The sequence below is a fragment of the Leptosomus discolor genome, chromosome 17 (assembly GCF_034619465.1).
Source record: "Leptosomus discolor isolate bLepDis1 chromosome 17, bLepDis1.hap2, whole genome shotgun sequence".
In the NCBI taxonomy this organism is placed as follows: domain Eukaryota; kingdom Metazoa; phylum Chordata; class Aves; order Leptosomiformes; family Leptosomidae; genus Leptosomus; species Leptosomus discolor.
The window spans coordinates 17922461-17950042 of NC_141407.1; the positions used below are offsets into that span (position 1 = coordinate 17922461).

Below are 27582 nucleotides of genomic sequence, written 5' to 3' on the forward strand. Positions count from 1 at the left end.
AGGGTCAGGGGATAAGCTGCGGGGATGAGATGGCACCATGGTGCTTAGAGGTGGATTTTCTCCTCCTGAAGAGCTCTTCTGGACCCAATGAGCCCTGTGGAGGCTTAATTAGATGTCAGCTTATAGCATAATGACTGATCAAGTTACTAGCACAAAAGTGTCTTTCTGGCATGATGCGTTCCTTATCGGGAGTTATCTATAAATCTTACACTCCTCTTAGATAAGATGTAAATCTCCCTGTCTGGGCTCAGCAGAGCCACCAAGCACCCCACTGGGAGGGAGGTAATGACAGATTAAACCTCATGACACGTTTTACACAGAAATGAAAAGAAATAAATTACTCAGTGCTGCAGGATCCCACCGAGTGAACTCCCAGAGCCTGGTCCTGCTGGGAGGTGAACCTGCGGGGTGACGGGTGGGGACACCGTGGTGGCTGCGAGCCCCAGCTCAGGTAGGGCTGGTGCCGCAGTGGTGGCAGCAGCATGGCCAGCCCAGAGTTGAGCTTCGTGCAACCTGGCTGCAGCCTGGTGGGACCCATGGCTCTCCTGCGGTGGATGGGGCCGAGAAGCCCGTTCTCTGTGCAGGTGACAGTTCTGCTGAAATCAGTAAGAATATTACTGAGATCATCACAGTTTCCACTGGGTTATCCGCCAGCTGACCCCATGTCCTCTCACAGGCTCCATGAATCTTTGGGGTGCGAGAGCCATTCAACTTGAGAGCCACAGTTACATGGGTGCCTCCAAAAGCAGAATTTACCATGACATGTCTTGGGTTTCTCCTCGGCCCCCCTTCTGTCCCTACCATGTCATTAAACAGATCAGGTTTTTCTTTTGGACTTGTCCAAGTCTCTGTGGGTGTTGAGCAAGAGCGCTGGCTTCAGCTTGCTGGGAGCACTTGCCGGTACCTGAGGCTTGAGGGATTGCCCGGACTTTCAAATTTATTAATGAATTTATTTGTTTTGGCATGTGTCAGAAGCACTCGGGGATTAGCTTACACCACAGTAGTTACCCAACCCTTTACTGCTTTTGTTTTCCTTTTTTCTCCTTCAGGGCTCATATACAGGCTGCTTCTTGCCTCTCTCCAGAAGATCAGCAAAAACTTGGACAACCTCTGGGGGCCCTCCGGGCGAGGTGACAGCAGGGCCCTTCCCTGCAGGAGTCCCCGTTGTGGCGAGGTGCAGCAGTTCACACCAGTTCCCTCCAGTGCAAGGGAGAAGTGGGAGGCCGAGCTGGAGCAGGCTGGTGGAGCCGTGTCGACAGCCTGTGGAAAGGCTCGTCACACCTCGTGCCACGGCCACCAGCCGTGGGCTCTCCTGCTGCTCCTACAGCCAGGGCTCGGGGTGGCCCTGAGATCTGGAGGTCCACGTGCTCCATCAGGCAGCTCCAGCCCGTTCTCTGCAGCGGGTTTTAGGCATCACGAGCAGCTCTGGTGCTTGTGGAAGGGGAAAGCTTAGTGCCCCACTTGGGTACCAGCCACAGGGCGGGTGGTGCGGGATGCAGGCACGTCCTGATGGGGCTGCTCTGGGGTGTTCACAGATGCCTGAATTTTGGGGAGCAATTCCTCTGCTGAGGCTGTGTTTCGGCTGGTGTAGCTCTGCCGGACTTGCAGGGATCTGGTCGCTTTCCTCCAGCGTGAGGCAGCCTTTGGCCCCTGATGTTCAGAGCCACCTCCATCTCACTGTCTCTCTCTGTCTGTTGAAGCCCGTGCGCTCCTGTAAGCCTCTGCCGCCCCTGGAGCTCAGTGAGCAGCCGTACTGGATGGGAACATGCCAAGGGTTTGGTGCATTTTATTCCTTGGCGGCTGGCTGGCGTGGTCAGGAGGAGCTGCTGGCCTGGGAGCTGTTGTCAGGATCGACCTTGGAACGATTGACCATGGTAAGCGCTCAGCCACGTTGGCGTCCGTGCACGGACACGAGTCTGTCCGTCCACGCAGAGAAGCAGGCAGCAACGCGCCGGCTGCATCGCGGCGAGGAACCCGCCGTTGGCTGCTGCACAGCCGGCATCCCCGAGCGCAGCCCCCGGCGCCCGCGGTGCCCCGGCGCGGGCGGGCGGGTTGTCTCACCGGTGTGCCCTTACGTTAAGGTGGGAACATGAAAATGCGCCTCGTGTCTGAAATCGCAACGCGGGCGCCCGCCGAGCTCCTGCCGTTACCTGGGGGCGGCAGAGGTGGCTGGTAACTCGGATTTCCAGCCCATGAAGCATCCTGCTGGTGCCTATGTGTGTTGGAACGGGAATGGATCGATAATGATGTGGTTTAGGGTACTGCAGAGGGTGCTGAGCCCCCTCACCCCCCCGGCACAGGCTCCTCCCTGGGTGTTACGTGTTAAACTCCTCAGCTTGTGCAAATCTTCCGGCCGTCTCCTCTGCTCTGAGCGAGAGCAATGTTCTGCAGAAAATGGCAGAGGAAGCCAGAAAAAAAAGCCAAACGCCAAACCCATCAAAGGCATCTCAGGGTGAGTGATGATCAGCGGCGTCACACCACGAGCCTGAACCTGGGAACGAGAAAAATAAAAGCAGAAGGTTGGGAAGTGTCAGCCTGGAGGCAGAAACGAATCACTCCCCGCTAACAAGTGTGATATTAAAGCCGGTGATTTTCTGCATGGTTGTGTCTCCAAATACATGGAGAAACTATAACTTAAAGGCAACAAAGCGCGTCGGCTCCTGTTCCAGCGCCAGCTGGGGGCTGCTGCAGTGGCTCTGCGGCGCTGGGTGGGGTTTGCTCTCAAAGCCGGGGGGGGCCTGGCTTTTGCCACACTATCCTGAGGGAACCCCAGAATTTCTGGGGGATCAGAGCTGGCTCTCCAGCCCGCAGATTTGTGCTGGGTGAGAGCATGGAGACATTTTGAATGCCAAATGTTTGGCTTGGGTTTTTTTCCTAATTTTTTTTCAAAATTAAGCTGTGCAATCTTTTTGTTTGGAAGAAGCATGTTTCCAGCTTTAAAAGTGGTTTTAGATGGAAAGTTCAAACAAGACGTGGAAGGATACGGTGGTGATGGCAATATCAGTGACAGGTGACTGATGCAAGCAGCCTCACCCGGCTGCCCTGCGGGTCCCTCTTTCCCAGCTCTTTTCTTCTCTTTTCTCCTGCAGGCTAAAAGTGAAAGATCTCCATTCCCTGGTGATATCGCTGATGCTCTCGCCAGGCTCGGGGCTCTTCATGGCCCTCTTAGTCCAAATGACCATCACTGGGAAAAGGTGAGCAGGAGCCGGTGCCCACGGGGAGAGCTGCTGGTGGGGCTGGGGTGGGCTGGCTTGTCCGGCGGTGACCGAGATTTGCTCTGAGCAGCTTCGTAGGAGGAAACATGGAAATCGCTCTGGTCATAACCCGGCTGCGGCAGCACGCTGCGGGCATCGCTGGGTTCAGCTCCAGGAACTGCCACATCGCCCTCGTTAGCGTTAAAACCAACCTCTCCCCTAGGTGAGTCCCAAAGGACAACACCCATGATTTGCCAATATTGATAATTCCTAAGCGGTAGGTAGCAGCGTTGTTAAATTTCTCAGTCTCCAGGTGGGTTTCTGCAGAACACAAATCCTTTTCACTGTTCATTTTGTCCACTAAGAAAACAAAAATATTTTATGGATAAATTCAGGCCAGCTCTGTCTGTGTTAATCTCTGCAATGTCCACCTTTGGCATCAGTCCTCGTTTGGGTGCTGCACGCTGGGGTATCAGAGCTTCTTTTAGGCATGGAAACCTTTCGCTTTCTTTAAAGCCAGAAGATGGCATTCTTGAGAAAAGGTTTGGAAAGCGAGAAAACGTCTTTTGTTAGACATTAGGCATATTTTGGCTTAATCCGTACCTGATAGGTTTCTTTAGCGCCTGACTTCCTTGCCTTTTGATCTTTAGGAAATAATCATTGCTATGTGTGTAACGGCTGTGTCGGCTGACGCGTTGCCTCTGCCCAGCACGCTGCCCAAAGTCACGAGCAAGTTTCTGGGCAGCAGCCTCCAGAAAATGCTGCCAGGTCCGGTAAGTCTGGTCCTCCTCCCATCCTTGTTTCCCAGAGATCATCATCTCCTCCTCCTTGCTGTGCTGTAAGAATTTTCACAGTTTTGCCTCACAGAGGAGCCTGCAGGCTGGTGAAAAGAAGCTTTTTGAGCAATTACTGGTTTTATGCAGGCAATCCCTGCAGCAAAGGCACTGTCACTGCCTAAAACCTCCCGGTCCCAGCCCGGCAGTCAGGGATGTGATGCTCGGACAGAGCTGATCTCGATGCGGAGCGCACTTGTTCCTAAAGGCTTCTCACAGCTCAGACTTGCAGCCTCTTAACACGTGTCATGAAGTCAGTCTGGTTTAGTCAGATACCCGTGGGGCGTCTGATCCTGTTCTTCGCCCAGCTTAAACCCAGTTTACTCCAGAATAACCCAGTTCGACCAGGGACAGAGGGAGCAGAGGTGATGCTTTCTCTGGGTAATTAACAGCAGAGGGTTCTGCTGCTTCTGGGTGGGAGCTGCACCAGTCTGGCAGCCATAAAGCTCTGCTCCCCCCAGAAGCCTCTGTGCAAGGTTTTCTCACAGCTTTCTTCTCACCCTACAGCTATGTCCAGCCCTGGATGCAGTGCTCAACCCCATGAATGCAAAATTCACAGCTTACACTAAGAGCTATTTTAAAATAGAAGAGGGTCAACGTGACGTGATCCAGCTGACCTAAAACCTGCTTGGGTCTTTTGCTCTGGAAGTTTGAAGAGCTGCAGTTGGTTCAGGATGGACCGGTGGGAAGCAGCCCCTCCCTGGAGGGAGGCTGGTGGAGCCACGGCCCCTCTGGTGCAAGGCGGGGGGGGTTGCTGGAGGCCAAGATCTGGGTGAGGAGTTTGCCGAGGGCGACAGGGCAGCTCGCCGGGGAGCTGTGGGGTGATGCTGTGCCTTTCCTCTCCCTGCAGTCTGCCTCGGGTGGCCTTGGCTTCCTCCTCCCTCGGGACGTTTGACGTGAGCTGGGCAGTCTGTGCCATGCACGGGGCTGGGGTTGCTGCTGCGAATCTCTGTGCTGGCTGTTTGCGTAACGTGGTACCATGATTCCACTCCCTGGAGCCCCATCCTGCTGCTGTCGTTTTCAATAACAGATTTGTCGAAAGAAACCAACCAAGAAAACCAAAGTGAATGATGAAGATCAAAATGTTATTTCAAGGAATAACATTTTGAGGAACAAAAAATGACAAATCAACTGCCAAAACACTTTGCCCGCAGGCACTAATGCTCTGGAAGGAGTCCCTGCTCGTAACGCACCATGTTCATTCATGGGAGAGTTTTAGCCACGAGTAACTGGTGGGGTGGGAGCGTGGGCTGGGCTGGATGTTCAACCTCTTCATCTCCCTCTAATCCCCCCCATGCCGAGGTAAAGCGCTCGGGAGGGCGAGTGCTGACAACGTCTGTCTTGCAGCAGGGCTTTGGGCTGCGAGGAGGGCGCCTGGGTGCCCGGCACTGGCTGCAGGGCAGAGAGCAGAGTGCTGCTGGGGCTGGGAACAGTCTCATCTGGGGCAGTTTTCGTGGAAATTTAGAATTTTTCAAATGTTCCCATTCTACCGGGGGGGGGGGGGGGGGGGGGGGCTTTGCAGTTTTCCTGTGACTGGAGGGGGCGCTGGATGGGGTGACCCTGGCGGACGTGGCTGCAGGCACACGGAGCGACGGGCGGTTTACAGCACTTCTCTGTGTTTCAGGAGCTTCCGCTGAAAGGAGTTTTGGCAGATATTATTCATGTGGCTTATGTGCCATCGATCAACAGTAAGCACGGCTACGGCTTCATCTGCGGATTCGCTATCTGCACTGGGGAAATAGTTCTCATTTCTTTTCCTATAGACTGTTGTTATCTCTATTTTTGGAAATGTCATTGCCTGGCTGACCTTGCAGGCTCTTCCTGCCCTCAGGGCTGTGAGTGACTGCCAGGAAAATCACTTGCCGCCCTTTTGTACCCACAGGGTTTGCAGTGGGAGGTGGAGGAGGGCAGTGCCCCAGTTGGGGCTCCGGCATGCCCACTCCTTCAGAGGCAGGAGGGATCTGCTTGCCCAGGATGGATCCACTGCAAAGGATGCAGGCTTCTTCCCTGAAGCCTCTTTGAATGTTGTCCCTGTCCTCAAAATCAAAACTGTTTGTCCTCATAAGATCTTTGCCTTTCCAAAGTCTCCAAAAATCAACTTGTCCCTCTTTGGCTGTTTTTAGGCGTGGTAAAGTGTCACTAAAAACACCCCACCCTGAAGAATCAATTTATCGGCTTAACTCATATGGAAAGTGTGCCAAAAGCAGAGATTTGTATTGTGCTGAAATACACAAACCCAGGAATTCCCACTCTGTTAATTTTCTTTCAGAGTATTCCCAAAATCCCTTGCCAGACCTCCAGCAGGCGCGGGCAGGCAGCACGAGGGTGGGCAGGCAGGGAAGCGCCGGAGACTGTGCCATGGCCGGGGCGCCTCGGAGTGCAGCTCCTGCTCGTTCCAGGGGTGCTGCATGGAGGGTTCCCCCTGCCCGACCCCTGGGCATCGCCTACCGGCGGGCGAACACCAGCGGGTCCGAGGTAGGCACCGAGAGGCTGCTCGCGTGGTGCTTTTGTGGTACCTCCCCTGGCGTTAGTGCCGTCAGTCCGTCACTCCTGAGCACCGCTAAATCCTGCCCGTGTGCTTCTCGTTTTTAACTCTGCAGGGTGCTCTGGTGCTGGAGACCTGAGGGACGGCTGCAACTCACCGCTGCTGCAAGCACCCAGCAGGACCGGGTGGGACAGGGAGCACAAGGGGGCTGGGGTTCCTGGGGGTTTTCAACAGTTTCCCAAGCAGAAATGAAAAGATCCCGCCACCCCACGACGAGGCTCCGCGCTGCCGTGTGCCTGGTGGAGCCAGCTGGGTGCGTGCGGGCAGAAGTGGCATTTCTTGGAAGGACTGGTCCCGAAATCAATCGCATTTGCATCAGAACTCGCACGTGCGGCTGCGGGCAGCAGATGGACGACTGTCGGGGTGCAGCACCCGCATCTCCTGCACGGGGGGGGGGGGTGTGTGTGCCAGAAGGGGACCCCCCTGCTCCCGGGGCGCTTGTGCTGCGAGAGGAGGGGAGCATGTCTGTGGTCATGTGTGGGGATTAGGACTGCTCGGAGTGAGTTAGAGACGGGCATTTCGGCATCTCCGTGTGTTTTTTTAATGTTTCCGAAGAGCCTTGCATTGCCGTTTATTGGCTGTGCTGCAGATATTGATCCCAAGCGCATAGTTCACTGATTGCTGGATAATTACCTGTCATTAGCAAGTCAATAAACAGCTTCGATCCTGATTTCATTGAGCCGACATGATTTGAACATTCTTTTTCCTGGTGACAGGTAGCTGGTGCAGAATTAAGGACATCTTCGAAAAGATCGTTGTGTTGTTAAGAAATTGTCCCCAAGAAAATCTCGCTGTGAGGCAGGCTCTGAGAACTCCATTTGTTTTCTTGTGTGCGCTGCCAGACCCAGAGGGCATTTGTTCTGCAGCGCGTGTAAGGAATTGTCCTCATCAGGAGTCCTAAGCAATGAGGGAAGCAGCCATAAAACCAGCTCCCCGTGAGGACGGGTGTTTATGGTGCCTTCTCTCTTCATTTCTCTGCAAACATTGTCAGTGCCAAGCACATATTTTTAAGCGATTTCCCTTATTGTTCTTGCATTAGCTAACAAACAATCAAACAGTTTGAGCCTGAATTCCCATAAGAAGAACAAGAAATGAATCACAGCATGTGTGTGCAGCCCTCCTTGGAGAACTCAAGACTGGAAATCTCAGGGGGCACCTAGTTAATTTTTCATGAAAAATCTTAACCACCCTAAAATGTGTATAAATACACTATAACGTAGGTGGTGCCCCGGGACACGGGGTGGAGGTGCAGCTTTCGGACCTGTGCAGGCACCGGCGTTGTGCCCTGGAGCTGCGTGGGGACCCCGGCAGCCCTGATCCCCCCAGCAGCAGGGGGTGTACCAGTCTCTCACAGTTAATGGTCCCAGAGGAATGACAGCACTAACCAAGACTGCCCTGGCTCAGGGGGTCCCCGCAGGGACAGTTTCCTCGGGCAGAAAGGCCACGTTTAGATGATGCCACCAAGGGGAGAGCAGAGCAGAACCACCTTGTTTTTCAACCAGGGCTAATGCATCTCTCTTTACCTGCACTGCCCTGAGCCCAACGTCAAGGTCTCTAACGCTTCTCGGGGGTATGTCCCTCTTAATGCCTGCCCTTCTGTCTCGGTTTCCAGGTGATCCGAGCATCAAACCAGTGTCTGTTCACATCAGTCCTGTTCTTCTCCCTTTTCTCTGTGTTTCTATCCTCACACAGTGATTTGGTTTTGTGTTCTTGGGGCTTTGAAAGTTGCTTTAGCGAGACCTGGTCTCTTTATGGGAATCTGCTTCGGTTTATCCAAAATACGTAATTGTCAGAGACCTCTGCATTCAGCAGCCACTGGTGAGTGGCCAAGTTACTGTCATGCTGAAAGGTCACTGCTCAGGAGCTATTCTCTGTGGTGCCAAGGTGCCCCTTTACTGTGTGCTGACCATTATCAGGTCTGTCTTTATGGTAGTTCAGGTTTCGTATAGTGATTGCCCAAAGTATAAAGTGATCCAGGGGGGATGATAACATAATACCACCTTGTTAACACTCGCTGCCACCTTATCAAATGTCATGATCTAGCTGTGACAGCAAGGCTTTGTGCTCCCGAGGTGCCTGGCTGATCAGGTTGCAGGGAGAGTGACAACTCCTTAAGTACTTTGGCACCTTTGCCATCCCTTCCTTGGCCTTCAGCGCAGGTATTTTTTAAAGGTGGAATTAATGTGTGACAAAAGCTGGCTAATCTGCAGGAAATACTTCTTTCTAAATTTGCAGAAAGTATTAACTCTGAGCAATCATTTTCCTGGACTATTATTCTTCAGAGCTGAGGAACAGCCCATCCAGCCCCTGTCGTTAACGAGCCCATCAGGGGAGTGAGTAGTTCACCGCTGTCCCCTCGGCCGATGCAGCCTCCCCTCCACCACGGACAGCCTTCGCTGTGCACATCAGGACACGATCAGCACATGGGGACCCCGTCTGGTCTGTGCCCACGGATGGTTTTCTTTTTCCTGCCCCAAAGAGCTGCTGCTCTGGTGCAGCTTGAGGCAGCAGCTCCGTGTACCTGTGCGGTGCCGATGACTGGGACCAGGATGGGGCGAAAGGGAAAAAGCCACCATGGCTGTGGGTGCACGTGACATGTTGGCTCAGCAGAAATTTTTCTCCTTTTCTCCTGCTGTAGCAGTAAATTATCTGGCAGTAAATAAGCCGTGACGGACCAGATGGGACACAATATTTCAGCAAGGAAAAAAACCTGGCCAGAAATCTGAGAGGATGAGGGCCTGGACAGAGCTGACCTTGGGCGGTTGCATGGCTGTTCCTCTCCTGCAGCACATTTGTTGCATGGGGTAGTGTGGCAGGGAGGCCACCTTTCTTGATACGACCACCCTGGGATCAACAGTCCCTCCAGGACTTCAAAATGGTCCATAGCTGACAAGCTCTAGCCTGGGGGCTCCCTGGCTTCATGGTCAATGGCATCACTCTCTCAACAGTATCTTCCCGTGACAGCGCATCCCACCTCCAGGACTCCCGGAGTGCTCCGAGGTGATGGATCTGGAAATAATGCCACGCCAGTTAGACCAGTGCCACGTTTTGGAACCAGACGGTGGCTCTCTGAAGAGTCTGTCAGCTCAGGGTACCTGTAAAGCCATGACACCCAATCAATACGCCTTACCATGGTGTCGCTGTTCCTTCCCAATTCAATACCTGCTTTCCCTCAGTTAAATGGATGGTGGTCGCTGGGCAGGTGCTGTCGGCTTTGATAAATGTTGGTATGGCCACAGTCTGTAGGCAAGTGGGGCTGGGAACGCTGGGCATGTCCTGCTGGCCTGGACAGTGAATACCTGGGTCTGTTACCATCTCCACGGTCTGTCTCTACATTGAGAAAGGTGCTGCCTGGTCCTTCATTTATCACCCATAACGTGTGGCACATCCCCACTGCGTGGGCTTACTGCGAGGGTACAGCGCTCAGTACTGCAGTGCCGAGAGCTGTAGAAGTACTCAACAGTGAGGGGCGGCCAGTATTTTGACATTTTCAGTCAAAGCCTCAATTTTATTGGAGAAAAAACCTGTATTATCAAGGCACGACTTTTCAGCCATGTCCACATCTTGACCTGAGAGCAAGCCCTAAAGAATGATGTACTAAAGCAGGCACACCCAGAGCTGGCCGAGTCTGCCTCTGCCCCTACGGGTCGTTGCTCAATGATTTACCTAACTGTTAACATCTCTAGGGAAATATTTGCAGTGGAAGTCACCAGAAACTATCCACTGTTTGGTTTGCTTCCCACCAATTATTCTGGATGTCCTTGGTGACATCACTTGCTTCTTCCCCGCTGTTGAGCTCTATATATGAAGATGCTCGATGCAGGTCATCTTCACAGGCCAGGGACTTCGGCTGGAGAGAGCCTCGCACTCAAGAGCTTGGTCAGGTAAGAGCAAACTTATTCCTCAAAAAGTGTGTTCTTGGCTTCTGCTTCTGCAAACCTGAATGCTTCCCAAAGGAGAACCCTTAATGTTCGTTTGGGAGTATCGGCCTTTCAACAAAAATCATTATTTTTGTCTGCTGCCTGCCTGAATTACGTGCTGACAAGTAAAATATGCAGCGGCTTTCACTACGAGCTTCTCAAGAGCAGATGTGTCTGTTCATTGTATTGCAGTCCTTGAAGAAGAAAGAGTATTTCATGGTTTCCATAAACAATTATCACTTAAATTATTTTTGGTACATCTCTATTATCTGAGATAGATTTTTAGCTAAGGTGAATTAGACCTCTCATACTTGTTTTGATCCCTTTTTGCTGTGCTATTTACATTTAAATAGATTTGGGACAATGAAGTTCATCATGGTTCCTTAAAAAATGCTACTTTGAGTTGTAAGTCCCACAGAAAAATTTCAATGACACTGAAACTTTTAAAACATTTTCTCCTCCTTACAATTCTAGAAAAAGGTGTTTTATGCAGATGGAAGCCTCAGCTCTTTGATGTTTGTGCAGAGATTACGACATTCGAACAAGGAGATGCTCTCCTTACTGGTTATGTTGGTGCATTCATCCTGTGTAGATGCTGTTGCCTTTCTTTCTGCAACTAGAGATGACCATGTTGTCAGAAACGTCCTGTTTTCCATCATGTGGGATACAGGATCTTGGTTCTCAGAGAAATTCCCGCCCAGAACAGATGCGCCCCAGGTCATCCAGCTCAGTCACCAACACCGCTCACCGGTGCTGAGGGATTAAAGCAGGAGCAGCCGAACAACCGCTTGCTTTTTGCTTGGCTGCTGTGACGGTTGGTCTTTGGTTGTTGAGATTCTGGTTCCTCCTGCAGGAAAGTGCCACCGGGAGTTCTGCTGTGTCCACCAGTGTGGTGAGGAGGTGGGAGAGGTGCCAGCAGGTCGCTCTCTGGTTTTGTCCTCCCTGACAGGCATTCCTCCCTTTTCCTTCCTCCATCCTCCTCTTTCTTCCCTTCACTGACTTGTGCTCACTGTCCCAGCATTGCACTGATGGCAACCGCTTTCCACAGTTATCGGGACTGAAGATGGCCGTGTTCTGGGCTGTTCTCCTCCTCTGCAGCCTGCTGACCCCTTCACAAGGGCTTGGAATCATGTCCTCAGTTACCAAAGCAGATGTAGATGGTAAGTGTATGGAAGAGACAGGATTTATCTTTTTGTTTGAGACCAGTTCTGCTCTGTCTCTTGAGCATGCTGAGGAAGTTGGAAGCTGGTCCAGACCCATTCAGCAGTGGTGGCAATGCTGGTGACTTGCCTTTATAAAGCACTTTGGAGATGGCACTTCAGATAGTTGACAGTGGCTGGTGCCTCCGCCCCTATTGTGTAAACAGGGAAACAGAGGGACAGTGGAGGGGAGGGAACAGCCAGGCTGACACGGCATGCTTGTGTGCTGCGTCCACACAGCTCATGGTGACCTCTCATCCTTTCTTTCAGATAGTACACACTCACTAGCCAAACGTGACCTCCAGAAGCTTCAAGGTGGTCTCCTTGGTGGCAATCTGCTCGGTGGTCTCCTTGAAAAAGATAGTCCTCTTGGTGGTCTTCTTGGTAAAGATGGTGTCCTTGGTGGTCTCCTTGGTGGAGATGGTGCTGTTGGCAGTCTTCTTGGTAAAGATGGTGTCCTTGGTGGCCTCCTTGACAAAGACGGTGTCGTTGGTGGTCTCCTTGACAAAGACGGTGTCCTTGGTGGTCTCCTTGACAAAGATGGGGTCGTTGGTGGTCTCCTTGACAAAGACGGTGTCCTTGGTGGTCTCCTTGACAAAGATGGGGTCCTTGGTGGTCTCCTCGACAAAGATGGGGTCGTTGGTGGTCTCCTTGACAAAGATGGGGTCCTTGGTGGTCTCCTTGGCAAAGATGGTGTCCTCGACGGTCTCCTTGGCAAAGATGGTCTCGTTGATAGTCTCCTTGATGTTGTCCTTGATATTCTCATTGGCAAAGGTGGTATCCTTGGCAAAAATGGTCTCGTTGGCAATCTTCTTGGTCGAAAAGGTGAAGATCTCACAGGGTAAGTGAGAGTGGGAGATGGGTGTCCCTGAGCAGCCACCGGAGTGTCTGGGCCACGCTGGGGAAGGGAGGCTCTGGTCTGGAGCCTGCTGTCTGAACACACGGGGTCCCCTCTTGTGCCTCCTGGGGCAGGTTCATAAGCCAGTGTTCAGCTGTTGGGAGTCTCTGTATGTGCCTGCCATGCAAGGGTGCCTCGTGTGCACCGCGAGCTGTTCCTGGCTGGTAGGGATCGTTGCTGCCCCAGGGCGGAGAGGAGCCCAAGAGCACAGCTCTGCAACCGGCCGCAGCGCTGGGGGCTGAGGGGACAGGACATCCGCTGTGCAAACGTGCTACTTACTGCCTTTTCCTTCTTCCAACCACCCAGGCCAAAAATTCTGAACAACACCCTCCCCAAAATAAGTCTGCGCTCCCTGCCAGGCTTTGGGCACGAGGTGGGCTTCAACACCCAGCTGCTGGTCGAGAGCACCAGGTACGGCGTGTCCGTCAGGGGCACGGCTCAGGGCGGGGTGGGGGGGTCACCATCTCTTTGGGAACTAAAGGGCCAGCGGATTTCCTGAGCCACGGGCTGTGTTTCCCTCCGGACAGCACACCGGACAAGACGCTCTGCGTGCAGGTGGAAGCAGATGCGGTCATGGTGGTCCAGGACAGTTGGGCAGCTCCCCAGGACAATAAGGACTGCAAGACTTTTGACATAAACATCCATGTGAGGTAGGCATCCCTGTGATGTCGCACCCATGTGAGGTCATTACCCCGGTGTGAGCAGGGTGCATGGGGCCAGCACGTGGCTCCTACGTGGAGAACCTTGGGGCTGTTGGCCGTCGAAGGCAGCGCTTTTGTGCCTGATGCCTTGGAGGCTGAACGACCCAGCTGCCGGCCTCGGAGGGGAACTGCTGACCTTTCTTTTAAAATTTAGGCTCGAGAAAGACTATTTCTGGGTTGTGCTGGGAAACTGGCACTGGGCTGGATTCACAGGGCTTGGTTTTGGTAGTGTTTTGTCGCTGACTATGGCCCTGGACGGTGCAAGCGAGACCTCAGATTTCCCTTGTGCGAAGCACTTTTATTTTCCAGCCGTTACACGACGCCACTGTTCACGTCTTGTTTTTCCCATCACCCAGACCCAATGTGCCACTTCTGGATCAGCCTTTAAAAAGCCTCCTCAGTGATGCCCTGGGCGAGGTGGTAAGTCTGCAGCGCGATCTTCATGCGAGCCATCAGCGCGGGCAGGGCGGGTAGCGGGCCAGGCTGCCCCGCGGACGCGGCTGTTTGCACAGCTGCGGGCTCAGCCGGGGCGGTCAGCCCGTCCTCCCCGCCGCGGGGCACCGGCACCTCACCTGCGCCATCGCCTGCGCCAAGCTCTGCCGGCAAACAGGTTTCAGAGCCAAGCACTGGTTTAGTGGTCGCGGGAGCAAGCTGTGCCCGGGAGGTGAAGCCCACCCTGGCTCAGAGGGGCCGCTTGCCCGCCTGGTGCTGAGCGCTGCAGCGACGGGGCGTCCCACCGAACGCTGCCCGGCGGCGGCTCCTGCCCGTGCTGGGTACCCCCAGCACAGCCGTGTCACTGCAGTGACAGGGGCCGGGACTCTGACCTCCCTCTGCCTCCCCAGGGCTGTGATATCGTCAACGCCAGGCTCAACGTGCTGAGCGCTCTGCTCAGCTCCGGGACCCGTAAGTGCCGGCACCCTCCTTTCCCTCTGCTCCGCGTGACCCCCTGTACCTAGGGTTGGTTGGGTTTATTACATTGGGTAAATACAAATATTTTAGCAACTTCCTAGAAACACAGCTTTCAGCTCAAGCACAACCTTCAGTTTCCCTTGCCCCAGCGCAGCAGCAGGCAGTTTTTCCTGTAGAAAGTCACTTCGGGAACTGTTGCTTTTAGAAAGAATATTTTTGCTGAAAAATGGTGGGAACGCTGCAAGCAGGAGCTGCTGTTGGTTCTGACATCTCTTGGGACAAGGGGATTTGGGAGCATCCCCCTCTCACTGCAGCTTTTCCTCCCTGTGTCCCACAGCCGCCCTCCCGCTCGGGGCTCTGGGAGATCTGCCCCCTTTTTCCATCATCAATGGCGACACTATCCAGCTGGATCTAAACGTAAGTCCTGTTGCCTCCCCTGACCCAAAAACCTTCGCCTGAGTGATCCATCCGAACGCGGTGGCTGTTTGTCAAAGGCTCCTCTTATTCCGGCTGTCTTCAGGAAAGCATTCGCTGGAAGATGCTGAGGAGCGTGGTCTGGCCATGCCCATGCTAGTGCCACCACTGGCTCTCTAACTTGTTTTTTTACTTGCTAATCCTTGAGGATAGCATGAGCCAGATTGGCTTGACATAGCTTAATTAAGCATAATTAAAGCACTCTCATAGTTGTTAATCAGAAAAGCTTAATTTCATAGAGGAGCAGTGGTCACCGTTCACAAGCAGGTTAAATCTAGAAGTGGTTCATAACAGTTTGGTGTGTAACTGCTCGGGACCATAATCAGGCCACTCGGGCGATGTGACAGTGTTTTGGGGGCAGCTGTAGCAGCTGCAGCCGCTGCCTGTGCTGGAGCAGCCTGGAGCAGCCGCAGGTTTATTAAAGCATCCGTTAACCCCGCGGGAGCCTCTCTGGGCAGGCAGGGAGCCCGGTGCCACCGCAGCCCTCCGAGCCCCTCCAGTGTCCCTCCACTGCTCTGTCCCCTGCAGCTCCTCGTCGGGGATGCGGAGGGCAGCGTGGTGGCCCCCGCTCAGGGACTGCCGCTTGCCGCCACCCTGCTGCTGGCCACCGGCCGCCCGCCACGGCTCAGCCTCTCCCAGCACGCCCTCGGTGTCCTGCTGGAGCCGATCCAGAGGCACGGAGCCTTCAACCTCAGCATCACCGACTCGATGGTGGGTCATGACGCCCCTCTCCAGGGCTGGGTTGGGGTCCTGGTCCCTCTTGGTTGACCCAGGGGTGTCACCACCATGTGCTTGTGGGCTCCAGCCCAGCCCAGCGTGGGCTTTGCCCAAACCCTCCCGGCCACCGACGCTGCTGCTGCTGTTCCCGCAGGTGCCCGATAGCGTCTTGCTGTCCACGGCTGCCCTCCTCCCGCTCATCCCCCAGGTCAGGCACCTCCTTCGTGTGCGTGGATCTCCAACCCCACCGCCCTCCTCAGCCACGCAAAGACCCCCTTGCCCTGACCTCCCCCTGCCCCCTGCAGCTCGCCAAGGTCCTCCCCCGCCCTCTGCCGCTGGAGCTGCGCGTGTGGGTGGCCAAGGAGCCGGTGGTGGCCGTGAGGGGCAGAAGAGCCACTGCCACCCTCAAAGCCTTCATCGAAGTCTTCAGTCCCGCCCTGCAGTCCTCCCAGAAGCCCCTCTTCTCCCTTGACACGGTGAGTGGTCTCCTGGGGCGTGAGACCTCCGAAACAGGGCAAGGGCTGAGTCCGGCTGTTCTCTGGCATCCCTTCAGCTTGCCCTGCCCTCAGCCCTGCGGTACCTGTGCTCTTGCATTTACTACATCTTCAGAATGGTGGTGCCCAGTCCTTGTAACCACACGCAAGTGAAATGTTTAAGGAATAATACAAAATAAAGAGAGGAAGGGTGAACCCTAGGGAGAGAGATACATGATGCTAGCCACCAAAAAAATGCAATTTTTAGGCACAGACAAGTGTTTTTTTTCTCAGAATGGGTTATTTACAAGTACTCTGGGTTTTCTTTTCAGTCTTGGGAGCCATGCAGGGAAATAACCTCATTTCTTCCATTGTTCTAATTTCAGGACGTTGTTCTGAACATCATCCCATCGGTCTCCGACGGCAGACTGCAAACCTCCCTGGCTCTCAACAGGTAGAGCCGAGCTTTCTGGTTGCTGTGGCTGGGGGGGTCTCTACCTGGGGATGCTCACAGCAACCCGACGAGATGGGGCTGGTGACAGCGACTGGGGAGTGTGATGTAGAGGTGGCAGAGATGTAAAGGGCTGCCGGAGCTTGCCCACCTCCTCCCAGCCCCCACCTCAGACCAAGTGCATGTCTGAAGGGAGGGCAGAGTTGTAAAAATTTGCCCTATTTTCAAAATCCTTGTATCTTTATGTGGGTGAGACAAATTCTGGGCCAAGAAAGGGTCTGAGTGGCATTTGGGAAACTGGAGGAGGGCTGCACCCGGTGCACCCTGACTCTGCCTTGGTTTTGTCTCTTGTAGCATCAACCTGACGCGGGCACCCCTGGGACTTGACCCTCTCAGTGTAAGTGCGGGCTGCTTTGGATTGAGTCGCTGCAGCAAGCAGTGCGATGGCCTGAGACTCTGTGGAGGGAAGGAGACCCAAAATGCCAATTTTTCAGCCTTCACGTTTCTTCTTCGCTTGGCAGAGGCCAATTGCTGCCTGCCCTGTCGATCCCCTCTGCCCTGCGGCAGTGACACTTGGCTGTGTGCATTCACTTGCTGGCAGCGCATGGGGGGTGATGGGAGGTGTGGGGGGGAATAACTGAGGAGAAATTACCCAAAGAGCAGCCCCTGTGTATCCCCCCACCCTCGTTCCTGCGAGGGTTTCACTGAAGGAAGACTCCCAGCATTTGCGTTCTGTAGCTCTGAGCCTCCTGCAGTGACAGAAGGGAGTTGATAACCCTGACATCGCCGTTTTCATCCCAACAACCACCGCTCTCTTCTTCAGACACTGACATGCAGGTTCTTCCCCTGCAGGTCTCCCCCCTTGCAGACTGGCTCAAGCAGGTCCTTGAGGCTGCATACGTCCCTGCCATCAACGGTACAGCCAGGGGCTGGGTCTCCTCTCAAACTCGGCTGCATTTGGGGCTCTCCCCCTTCCCTCGCTGCCTGTGTTTGGGGTCCTCCGCCCCCCGCCCCATGACAAGATGCTTTCACTTGCTTTTGCAGATGCTTTGCATGTGTCAATCCCTCTGCCCAACATTCTCAAAACCAGCCTGAAGAAGGTCGAGGTTGACATCATTGATGTAAGGATGACATTTCCCACAGCGCTGCCTTCCCGGGGAGCTGGGGGATGAGCCCCACGTCGCCCCAGCCAGCCTGTTGCCCACGGGCTGCTCCCGGTTTCCAGGAGGTCCCTCTGCCTGCATGGACCCACGGGAAAACCTCAGCTGGGATACAGGGAAAAGCTGGTGAAAGTCCAAATGAGAAAACTGAATAGTTTTTGTGCTTCTTCTCCCAGGCAGACGACTCTCCCGACCAGAACGCTTTAAAAAGGTTCTGCTCAGAAGGACCCTCGACCCTGCTCCCTGTCTGAGGCCGGCAACACGCCGTGAGCCCCAGAGCCCCACTTGTCCCTACTGTTTCCAGCTTCATTTTCCCTTGAGCACTGCCCTGTGTTGCCGCTGTGGCCCAAGGAGACAGGTGACCAGCTCTGCTTGGCTGGTGCTGGCATAGCCTGGCATTGGGGTGGGGAAAGCTGCGCAGCCGGTGGATGTTGGGGGGGTTTAACATCTGTAGTCGGGAAGCACAGCTCGCTCTTAGGCATAAAGGTTGCTCTCGTCTTGCTCTTTCAATAAAATCTTTCACTGCTTCAGTATTTCTCTCTCTGAATATTTAATTGATATGGGTTCCTGGCTGCCAGCATCCATTTGTCTCCACCATGCCCCTAAGCCATACGGCGCAGCTTGGAGAGGAGGCTGCACCTACACGAGCAAGCCGGTACCTTACAGAAAGCGATTTTCAAGCCCAGCCTGTGGCCCAAGGTGTGAAGCAGCAGCTCACACGGGTGCACACGGGTGCCCCGCTGCAGCCCATCCCCTGCCCGGCTGGCTGCTGCTCGGGCCAGGCTGACGGCGGGCAGAGGAGGTGCTCGCAAGGGGCAGATTTAGCAAAGCACTTGCTGACATTTCCCACCTGTTTGGAGCCGCTGCAGGGGGAGCAGCTCCTTGCCAGGGGGGCGTTTGCAGCGTGTCCCACACGGCGCCCAGCAGTGCTGGTTCTGCAAGGCTCTGTTCGGAGCCAGGCACGGGCAAACTGAGCTTACGCCTCCGGACTGCCTTGTTTAGGAGCAGGTTAGGCCCTTATTGTGTAAGATGCACCGGGTTGTCAGCAAGAGGTTTTTATCTCACAAAGGTATCAAGTGTTAAGAACACCGGGACAAAAGCACCCTTATGGCCTGGAGCTGACGTGGAGCCGTGTCTCCCACCGCCCAGGGGCTTTTCAGAGGCTGCCCAAAGACCATCTGGCGGCTGCGGGGATGGGTGGGATGACCCGCAGGAACTGCTTCGGGTTGAGTGTTAGAGACAAAAATCTCCTGGTGCTTTTCTGGAGCCTCCCCATGTGCACGCTGGCAACGTGAAAAATACAGTAGCCTGTGTGTGGTAGTGTGTGTTTGACAGCTTGTGTGCAAGTGTTAGCAGGGATTTGTCTGGAAGAAGCTGATTTTCCAGCATGGATCTTTTGGGGTCAGCAGCAGCCTCACGTGCTGCAGCCTGCAGAGTCCTGGGCTCCTGCTCCTTTGCTTTAGCTCTGGGCCCTCGGGTACCAGAGCTGCCCAGTAACTGGGTATCCAATAACCTGTTACTCAATGCTTTTTCCTGGTTTGCAAATCTTTATTTATATTGGAATATATTAAAACCACAAATGCTGCGTTGTACACCTGATACACCAGCCCAGCTTTTACAATTGAGGCATCTTTCCACTTTTTCCGCATCGGCTTCGCTATATAAGGACCCACCGTTCCTACACGTTAAAGCAGAGGTGCCTATGGACACCTGTAAGGTCTTCCCTTGACCAAGAGCTGAGTGCTGAAGACCAAAACCAGGCTTTGAAATTCAGGATAAGACCAGGTAAAGAAAGATGGTCAAATAGTTGTATGGGGTGTTGTAAGCCTGGGGGTACAGAGCCACCATTTTAACTACAAGCCTTGCAATATACTGTGGTGGGCAAGAAAAAAACATGGGAATGACATCCATAAATGCAGGTAAGTAATTCTAGTTTGTATTTAGTGACCAGCCTGAAAAATCAGAAGAGAAGGTTGTTATAGTAAAATGAAAACCCTTCTCTGAAAAAAACCCCAACATTCATTTGACAGGAAAGTTTGGGATTTTTTGTGTTGCAATCTCCTCTTAAGGTTCTTGGGGGTTTTTTGTTGTTGTTATAAGGTTAAAACATGCTTCATCCAAATGTGAGTTACTTGTACAACTGGAGCAGTAATTTGCATACCCACTTACAGGGTGGTTACTGGCGAGGGGAGCTCAGTGTAGTCTGTAGGTTATGGGTGGCCATTTCATACTGTAATTTTCAAATTACGTCACGGTGACCAGGGACAGAAAGCAGCCGGGTGTCCGGGGTGCCCGTCAATAGTGAACAGGTGCTGGGGTTGTGCAGAAAGTGGCTTGAGAAATTCCCTGCAGATTTGTGTCCGGACACCCCCTCGCCCTCCCTTCCCGTGTGTCCAGCTCAATTCGCCAGATGTGGCTCTACCTCCTGAACGGTTGTGGCCCTCCCAACGCTCGTGTTTTCTATTCACTGAAAAATTTTCACCCAACTCCCCTTCATTTCCAGGGGGTCGCCCAGCCTGTTCTCACTCTTTTCCCGTTGTCCTTCCCAGGTCCTGCCAGCACCGCAGCTCTCCCAGCCGAGCAGAAGACACCATGCCACCGGCCCTGGGCTTCGCCCTCTTGTACGCCCTGCTGACCCCGTCACTGAGCCAGCCAAAAGATGCCGTCCTCAGGCTCAGTAAAGGTGTTTTAAGCGATGGTGAGTCACTCTGCCTCCTCCTAGCAGGACCCTGGGAAACAGGAACCAACGGTGGGTCCTTGGGGACTCACACCCTTGTACCAGCCCAGCCCAATCACCCGGGGGCAGGGAGGGACCTTGCACATGGAAGGGGACGGACAGGAGGCTTGTGGGCAAACCTCCCCCTCCAAAATGAACCCAGAGTCATTTTTTTGTGTAATTAAAATTTCAGCTGGCCAGGCTCATGGCATTGCTCGTGGGGGGGATTGCTTCTCCCGGGAGCCTGCGCCACTCTAGAGGCGTGAGACACACGGCACCTCGATTATCTCACATTTAGGGTTTATCAGTGCCTGGGCCACACCGTTTGCTGTCTCACCCAGCATGGCCACAGACAAACTCCCCCGAGCTGCTTTATGCAGATCTTGAGGTGCCTCCTCTCCTGGATCCCAAAGCCCTTTCCTTGTTGCATCATATATGGGAAAAACTGACAGCGGACAGTTGGGGACTGGGATGGGCAGCGATGGTAGTGGAGAGCACAGACCCTTGACAACCCGTGCTTGAGGAGCACAACGAGTGCGGGCAGGGGGCTGGCAGCTGCCTGCCGGTCCCCGCCCGAAGGCTGTGGCGGGGGAGGCAGCTCTGCCTCGCAGGCTGACGGCGGGCGATGTCTCCAGCTCTCACAGGCTCGCTCAGGCAAGGCAATGCCCTCCAAGGTGCCCTTGGAGAGGTGCCGCTCGGCAGCGGACGTCCCGGCACAGATGGAAGTGAAGACCTGTTGGGTGGCCTCGGAGGAGGTCTCCTTGGCGGTGGTGGTGGTGGTCTGCTTGGTGGTATTACTGGTGGTTTGCTGGGCGGTGGTGGCGGAGGTCTGCTGGGGGGGCTGACTGGTGGTCTGCTTGGCGGAGGGGGGGATGCCAGCGGTGGCTTGCCAGGTGGAGGTGCTTATGGGGGGGCACCCAGAAACCCCCCCAGAGGCTGGCCGGCAGCTGGTGGCGATGTCCCCAGGGATGGCATCCCTGCAGGGGTTGCTGAAGGAGCGCTGGGACAGGGAGGTCTGCTTGGTGATGGAGGTCTCCTCGATGTGGCAGGGATCCTTGGTGGCCACGGTGGCCTTCTTGGCAGAGGAGGGCTTCTGGGCAATGGAGGGCTGCTGGGAGACGGCGGCCTGCTCGGCATCCTCGGGGATGGAGGCTTGCTCAGCACCACCCAGGGGCTCACTGGGTAAGAACGGCACTGTCGCGTCTCCTTGCAGAGTGAGGGCAACCTCAGCGTTGTTTGGGGGGGAGCGCTGGTGGTGCTTCAGTAGATGCTCAGATCTCGTTTGGTAGCTGGTGCTTTGAGATAAACGCTGCCTGGAAGTCCTGCCAGGTTTGCATCGCTGGCTGCAAAAGAGCCTCTTGAGCTGCACGAGGGAAGTTAAAGGAAACAGCAGTTGAAAGGCGCTTGCCCGTAGAGGGTGCACCGAACCACGCGTCGGCCCTGGGCAGCCGGTGCCACTGCTGCCGAGCCAACGCCGGCTTGTTTGCAGCCATCTCGTTTTAACTCTTCTTTGAAGCCCAGCACCAAGCAGAAGCACAAGCAATAACAAGGCAACTAGAACAAAGCTTCTGATAAAACTGGGCAATAACTAAAACAGGAAAATAACTGAGAAAACTTGGTGTTGTTTGCCCATTTCTGCTCTGAAGGGCCTCTGGCTCGCCCACCCTTGAGCAGTGGCTTTGTGCGAGCGGAAGAGCCCGGGTGGCGGGGTGCTGGGCTCAGAGCCATCGCTGGTGGTGTCCCCCTCGCTGTCCCTGCAGGCTGAGGATCGTGGAGCTGACGCTCCCCAGGGTGTCCCTGCGGCTCCTGCCTGGCGTCGGCATCCACCTCAACCTCTACACCCGGGTGGCCCTCAATGCCAAGAGGTAGGTCGGGCTGGTGCTGGTGGCAGTGGCAGCTGTGCCACCAGCACAGTGGAAGCGATGCCACTAGGGGTGTCCGGGGACGACGACACTGCTCCTGTTCGCCGCGAAGCAGCTGCTCCCCTGAAGGTCGCTCCCTTCCCCTCACGCAGCCTCCTGGGTTTGCTCGACATCGCAGTGGAAGTGAACATCACGTCGAGGGCCAGGCTGACCATGGACAGCACGGGCTACCCCAAGCTGGTGGCAGAAAGATGCGATACCCTCCTCGGTGGCATTGAAGTCAGACTCCTGAGACGGTGAGTGGCGGAGGTGTCCTCCTCTGCCGGCATGAGCCACCCCGCCGCCAGGCTTTGCCGGCCCCAGCCCGCACCCGCAGGACGGCAAACGCAGGCGGGCATCTCCCCATCGCACGCCTCAGTCCTGCTGGTGACTGCGACACGGCAGCCGCCATCCCTGCAGGTGACAGTCACTCGCTGGCCATGTCACGGGGCTGAGCAAAGGGCTGCTGGTGGTGGTGGTCCCTGTGAGCCCCTCACGCAGCCGCAGCAAACGGACATGTTGTCCCAGAGGGCTGCAGGACCCCACAGTGGTCCGGGGGGACATTTCTGTCCCATGTGCTCCATTCATGGGTCAATTTAACGGGCCTTGTGCGGGGTCTTCTGAGGTGTAAGCACGTGGTATGTAAATATTAGAAACCACTTGGGCTGAGGTTGTGGTGGCTCATTTAAGGGGACTGTACACTAGTAGATAAAAGGCAGCAATAAATTTCCCACTGGCTATTTTGGGATGCAAATTACACTTATCTCATGGAAAATCCGAGCATACATGATTCAGTTTGCTGCTGAATTGCCTTGCTCCGGGACGTCTCCACTCCGTGCTGCTCTCAGGGAATTGTTTAACAAGACCTATTTACTTTGCAGCAGCTTTTTTTCATGGTGCTCCTTTATTTTTCCACAGCCTGCTCCCAGTTGTGGATAATTTATTGGCAAGTGTCCTGAACAGACTTCTTCCTAATCTGGTAAGTCAGAAAAAAAACCCTCCACCCCAGTACGGAGCAATGAGTCTGAGAATCTGCAGTGCAGCTCCCTGAGGCATTGCTGGTGTCCCGGAGCGGGACCGTGGTCACTGTCCCAGAGCTGCTGCGTCCACCCACCCACCCAGTGGTATGGGATTAGTGAGGGACACGTGCCATGTCTCTGTCTGCTTGGGAGAAGCTGCTCTCTCCTCCCAAACGCAAGGCCAGCGAGCCCAGCGCAGGTCTGCCCACGGGCCTGGGAGGTTCTAACAACGCTCTGGACTGTGTTAGGGGCTCATCGAATCTCTCCCCCCTCCTGAAAGCCCCAGGGTCTCTCCAGGTGTCCCACATGGGGTCCTGGGACTCAGTCCTAACCCCGCTTCTCCGACAAAGGGCAAGGTGCCCAGGGCCAGGGCCAGAGCTGGTGCGCCCTCACCGGTGGGGACTGCCACCCCACACTGCCGGTGCTCCTGCCCCCAGGGGAAGCGAGGCAGAGCCGAGCTGGGCTGCGTGTCCTTGTCCAGGTCCGAAGGCGGGTTACTCACCCTCCCTTCCCGGCTCTTGCAGCTCTGCCCGGTGGTCGACGTCGCCTTGGGACTGGTCAACGACCAGCTGGGTCTTGTGAACTGTAAGTACGTGGCGGGTTCCACGCCTTGCCCCTCATGTCACCTCGGCCCTGGCTGCCTGAGGGACTGTGACGCTTTCCCCTCTGCTGCTGCACCCCAGATGGGAAAAGCAAACCCCCTTCATCCCGCAGACCCCAGCTCTGCCCTGTGCTGGAAGCAGGGACCCCCAGCATCTCCCTGCCCAGACACCATCACCCCCAGGCAGCAGCCAAGGATCAGTGCCCCAACACGGTGCAGGATGCGCTCCCCTCCCCACATCTCCCCTTTCCCTGTCTCTAACCATGGACAGAAGGACCCCTGCGTGCATAAAGGTGGCTCCCATGGGGGCCACGCGCTGTCCTCTCCACCTGCAGCAGTGGCACGTGCTGCTCGTTAGGGAAACGGCGTCTCCTGCGGCGTTACTGCTCAGCACAGAGCTCCCGGGGCCAAGTGGCTGCCCTGAGTTCACCTGCAAGCAAGGGCTCTTCTGGAAGAAAAAAAAAAAGAGCTGCTGGGCAGGGGAGGGGGTATTTGCACCCGAGCCCAGCAGGGAATTGCTGACTCCCTTCTTCTCCCCCCAGCACTGGTGCCCCTGGGTTTGCTGGGCAGTATCCAGTACACCGTGTCCAGCCTTCCCCTGGTAACCGGACAGTTCCTCGAGGTAGACTTGAACGTAAGTCCTGCATCTTCTCCTTCCATCTATGTACAAGGGTTGGGATAGATCACTTGGGTTTGGGAAGGTCTCCTTGGGCTATGTAGACCTGAGCAGTGGGCTCTGAGGTCGCTGTGCAAAGCTCCCCGCTCGGTGCCCTGCTCTTGCTGCTGCAGCCGTCACGGGAGAGCGCAGCGGGGTTTGCACCTCGTGAACTTCTGGAGGAGGAAGTGTCACGGGGTCTGACTTGGCATGGTCGTGCGTGCAGCAATCTCACACTGAAGGAACACGAAGTTAACCGTAAAGACAAACATTGCAAACGTTTCGGCCTGTGCTTCCCTTCCCTGTAACTCCAGACGGTCGTCGGGCGGGTGGCAGGGGGCCTGGTGGACTACCCGCTGGGAAAGCCAGAAGCTGTCCCCACGCCACCACGGGTCCCTGTGCCACCCCTGCCACCCATGGCGGACACCAGCTCCTCCCAGCTGGGCCTCTCTGTGAACTTCCTCGGCTCGGTGCTGTCTGTCCTGCAGAAGGAGGGTGCCCTGGACCTGGACATCTCCACCGGCATGGTGAGTGGGGGGCACTGCCTGGCTCTGGGTTTGGAAGGACTCAGGGCTGTCAGCCGTGCAAACCAGTCCCACTGTGCAGTGCCTTAGCACCCCTGTGCCATTTAGCAGGGTCTCTGCTACCTTAGGTGAAAAACATGAGTGAGAGACCGTGTAGTAAAAGCCTCAGGCACGTTGGTGAAAGCAGATTCTGCTGGAAACTGCCACGCACATGGGCAGCATTTCTCTCTTTGTCACAGTTTCCTGAGCTCCCGCCACTAACGACGTCGACCCTTGGAGCCCTCGTTCCTGCGGTGAGTCCTGCTTTCCCCCCGCACTGCAAATAACCCGGTAAGAGAAGCGGTGTCCGGAGGCGGGGGAGGTCTCCCCATCCCTTCCTTCTCAGAGGCACCATCTCAGACATCCCATGGAGGTGAACAAGCTCTGACTTAGGTCCCAAACTGGAAACCGCAGCAGGCCAGAGCTCGGTTTGTCACCTCATCCTCTGCAGCTCCCCCAGGTCACAGACGAGCCTTGCAGCTGCCCCACCTGCCTGGATGCGGAGCTCTCTGTGCTCCTCTGTCTGGGGCGAGGTGCTCTCAGTGGGGCTCAGGGCATCCACGGGGCTGAGCACACAGCTAGCTTGAATTCACTTCAGGCAGCTGAGACACGGACTTCTTGGACTAGAGCAGTTCAGGATCAGATCTGGCTGCTGAGAGCAGCTGGAGTGGGCAGCCTACTCCGTGGTTCCTGGTTACAGCCCCCTTTGTGCTCCTGCCAGCAGAAACTTTCCATTTTTGGCTGTTGACAGGTTTTCAAGGCATACCCTGAGTCACGCGAATTGCTGCTGAGAATTGCAGTCCCTGAAGCACCGGTGGTGACCTTAAAGAAAAACAAAGGTGTGATCCAGCTCACGGCTACAGCAGAGGTGGTGGTGATCCACCCAGATGGCGTCCAGAAGTCTCTCTGCCTTCTGAGTATCGTACGTACGAAGGAACTGCCTGGGCAGAAATTCCTCCTGCAGCTTCCCCCCCTCCCTGCACAGCAGGCGTGGGGGTGCTGAGAGATGGGACCTGCACTCGTGGTGACATGGCTGGGCTGCAGGTGGGACCAGGGCTGGAGGAGCCACCCCTGCCCTGACCTCTCTGTCTGACCACAGGACACCTCCCTGCTGGCCCGGTTTTCAGTCGAGGACAACAAACTGAAGATCGGCGTCAGTCTGGAGAAGTAGGACACTGATCTTCATCTGGGGGGTGGCCAGGGGTGGCCATGGATGTGGGACCTCCTGGGCTGGGCGATGATGAGGGCATTGGCAGGACTGGGTCATCAGAGGAACTACCTGGGCTCTGCTCACCTCTGCTTCCTCCTGCAGGGCTCATCACTCCTTGGTGTCTTCGTCCGTCGGTGATTTTGATGTAAGGACACGAGCAGCCTCAGCAAGACACGAAATCTATTGCGGAAAGCAAAGTGCTGATAGATACTGGCTCAGGAGAAATAAGGGCTGATTACGGTGTAATGGTTGTGTCCTATTTTGAACAGCACCTTTCTTTCACCTCTGGGGATGGATTTTTTTTCATGGATGATCCATGAGCACTTTTCAGAAAAAATCCTCACCGAGAAGAAGAGGCTTTGTCTCCTCGGTGAATCGCAGGACCTCTCGCACATGCCCTCCCCTCGGGGTGTGCCTGGGGAGAGTCATCCCCGTGCCTCATAGGGGACAACACCACAAGTGGGGAAGAACCCTGGGCTCCCCTGTCGCAGGATACCTGCAGATAGAGCACGTTTGCTTTCCAGAAGTGGTTACTGCAGGCAGCTCTAGTGCCAGAGGGAAGGGGCCTGTGGAATGGCATTATTTTATTGACCATAGAATGCTTGAAGTCCAGTTTCTGTGAAACTGGGAGTTTGCATTAGATGGGTGTGGAGCTGGAGCACCGAGGGTTCAGGTCGGGTTTAGCTGGTGTGAGCGGAGCCCCCCCGCATGCCCGAGGACAGCGTGAGTCCAGGCTGTGACCCATCTTGTGTTGCAGGTCTCGCTCCTGGAGATGCTCGTTGGCCAGATTTTCGATGTTGCCTTCCTGCCTGCAGTGAACCGTAAGGAAGCTCTTGTGCCTCGTCCCCGTGTCCCCGCGGGCTGGACTGCTCACTGCAGGGCGTGACCCCTCGCTGTGCAGAACAGGAGCCAGTGGGTCTGACCTGCCCTCGCCGGGGGGGGGGCTCGTTGTGGACGGCAGCGTTTTGCTGGGAGGCAAACCCACACATCATGGAACAGGGGCCCCCTCCGCCGGGCTGCTCGCCACTTGGCTAGCAGGAGCAAACATCATTATGTTTTGTGGAGACACTAAGTCCCACGACACAAAGCCTTTCTGGAGAGTCTTGCACTCACGGAGGGAGAGGTTGGCACACAGGGAGGGTGGAGGTGGGGACTGAGCCCTTGGCAGTGAACCCTCCCTCCCATGGCGCTGAGCTGGGCTGGCTTGTGACCCACAGACATGCTGGGAGCAGGGATCCCCCTCCCCAGGCTGCTGAACATCGACTTCACCAACGCGGACATCGCCGTCGTCGAGGTAAGTGCTCCAGCAGCGCCCCGAGGTTCTCCCGCCAGCGCCTCAGCTCCTCTCCGGAGCAAAGGCAGTGCCCAGCGCTTGCACGGAGGATGTTCAGAGGGAAGGGAACCCCTTTGCTTCACCAGGACCTCATCGTGCTGTCGGTGTGA

General features: G+C 55.4%; 2 protein-coding genes across 2 annotated transcripts; both read left to right on the forward strand.

Annotated features, from left to right (window-relative positions):
* Positions 1-11555: 11555 nt before the first annotated feature.
* Positions 11556-17486, forward strand: LOC147414249 (BPI fold-containing family B member 3-like). The gene is made up of 14 exons (XM_086474671.1): positions 11556-11652; positions 11962-12532; positions 12896-13000; positions 13117-13239; positions 13647-13710; positions 14133-14193; positions 14537-14616; positions 15202-15414; positions 15545-15598; positions 15696-15866; positions 16250-16317; positions 16669-16711; positions 17167-17230; positions 17359-17486. The coding sequence occupies exons 1-14, from the start codon at positions 11556-11558 to the stop codon at positions 17484-17486; spliced, it is 1842 nt and encodes a 613-aa protein (XP_086330797.1).
* Positions 17487-18070: 584 nt separating this feature from the next.
* On the forward strand, positions 18071-27582 carry LOC104347297 (BPI fold-containing family B member 4). The gene is made up of 17 exons (XM_086474672.1): positions 18071-18173; positions 18624-18765; positions 20024-20172; positions 20826-21372; positions 21951-22055; positions 22205-22348; positions 23010-23070; positions 23635-23695; positions 24254-24345; positions 24681-24893; positions 25130-25183; positions 25681-25851; positions 26029-26096; positions 26242-26284; positions 26897-26960; positions 27357-27433; positions 27559-27582. Exons 1-17 carry the CDS (start codon positions 18071-18073, stop codon positions 27580-27582), a joined length of 2118 nt encoding a protein of 705 aa, XP_086330798.1.

Excerpts from the sequence above, each read along its gene's own strand:
- LOC104347297 (XM_086474672.1), top strand. The coding sequence starts at position 18,071 with ATGCCCCTAAGCCATACGGCGCAGCTTGGAGAGGAGGCTGCACCTACA. Across the intron at positions 23,071-23,634 it reads ACAGACTTCTTCCTAATCTG|CTCTGCCCGGTGGTCGACGT; the intron begins GTAAGTCAGAAA and ends CGGCTCTTGCAG. Across the intron at positions 26,285-26,896 it reads CGTCCGTCGGTGATTTTGAT|GTCTCGCTCCTGGAGATGCT; the intron begins GTAAGGACACGA and ends CTTGTGTTGCAG.
- LOC147414249 (XM_086474671.1), top strand. The coding sequence starts at position 11,556 with ATGGCCGTGTTCTGGGCTGTTCTCCTCCTCTGCAGCCTGCTGACCCCT. Across the intron at positions 13,240-13,646 it reads GACATAAACATCCATGTGAG|ACCCAATGTGCCACTTCTGG; the intron begins GTAGGCATCCCT and ends CCCATCACCCAG. Across the intron at positions 14,617-15,201 it reads CTATCCAGCTGGATCTAAAC|CTCCTCGTCGGGGATGCGGA; the intron begins GTAAGTCCTGTT and ends TGTCCCCTGCAG.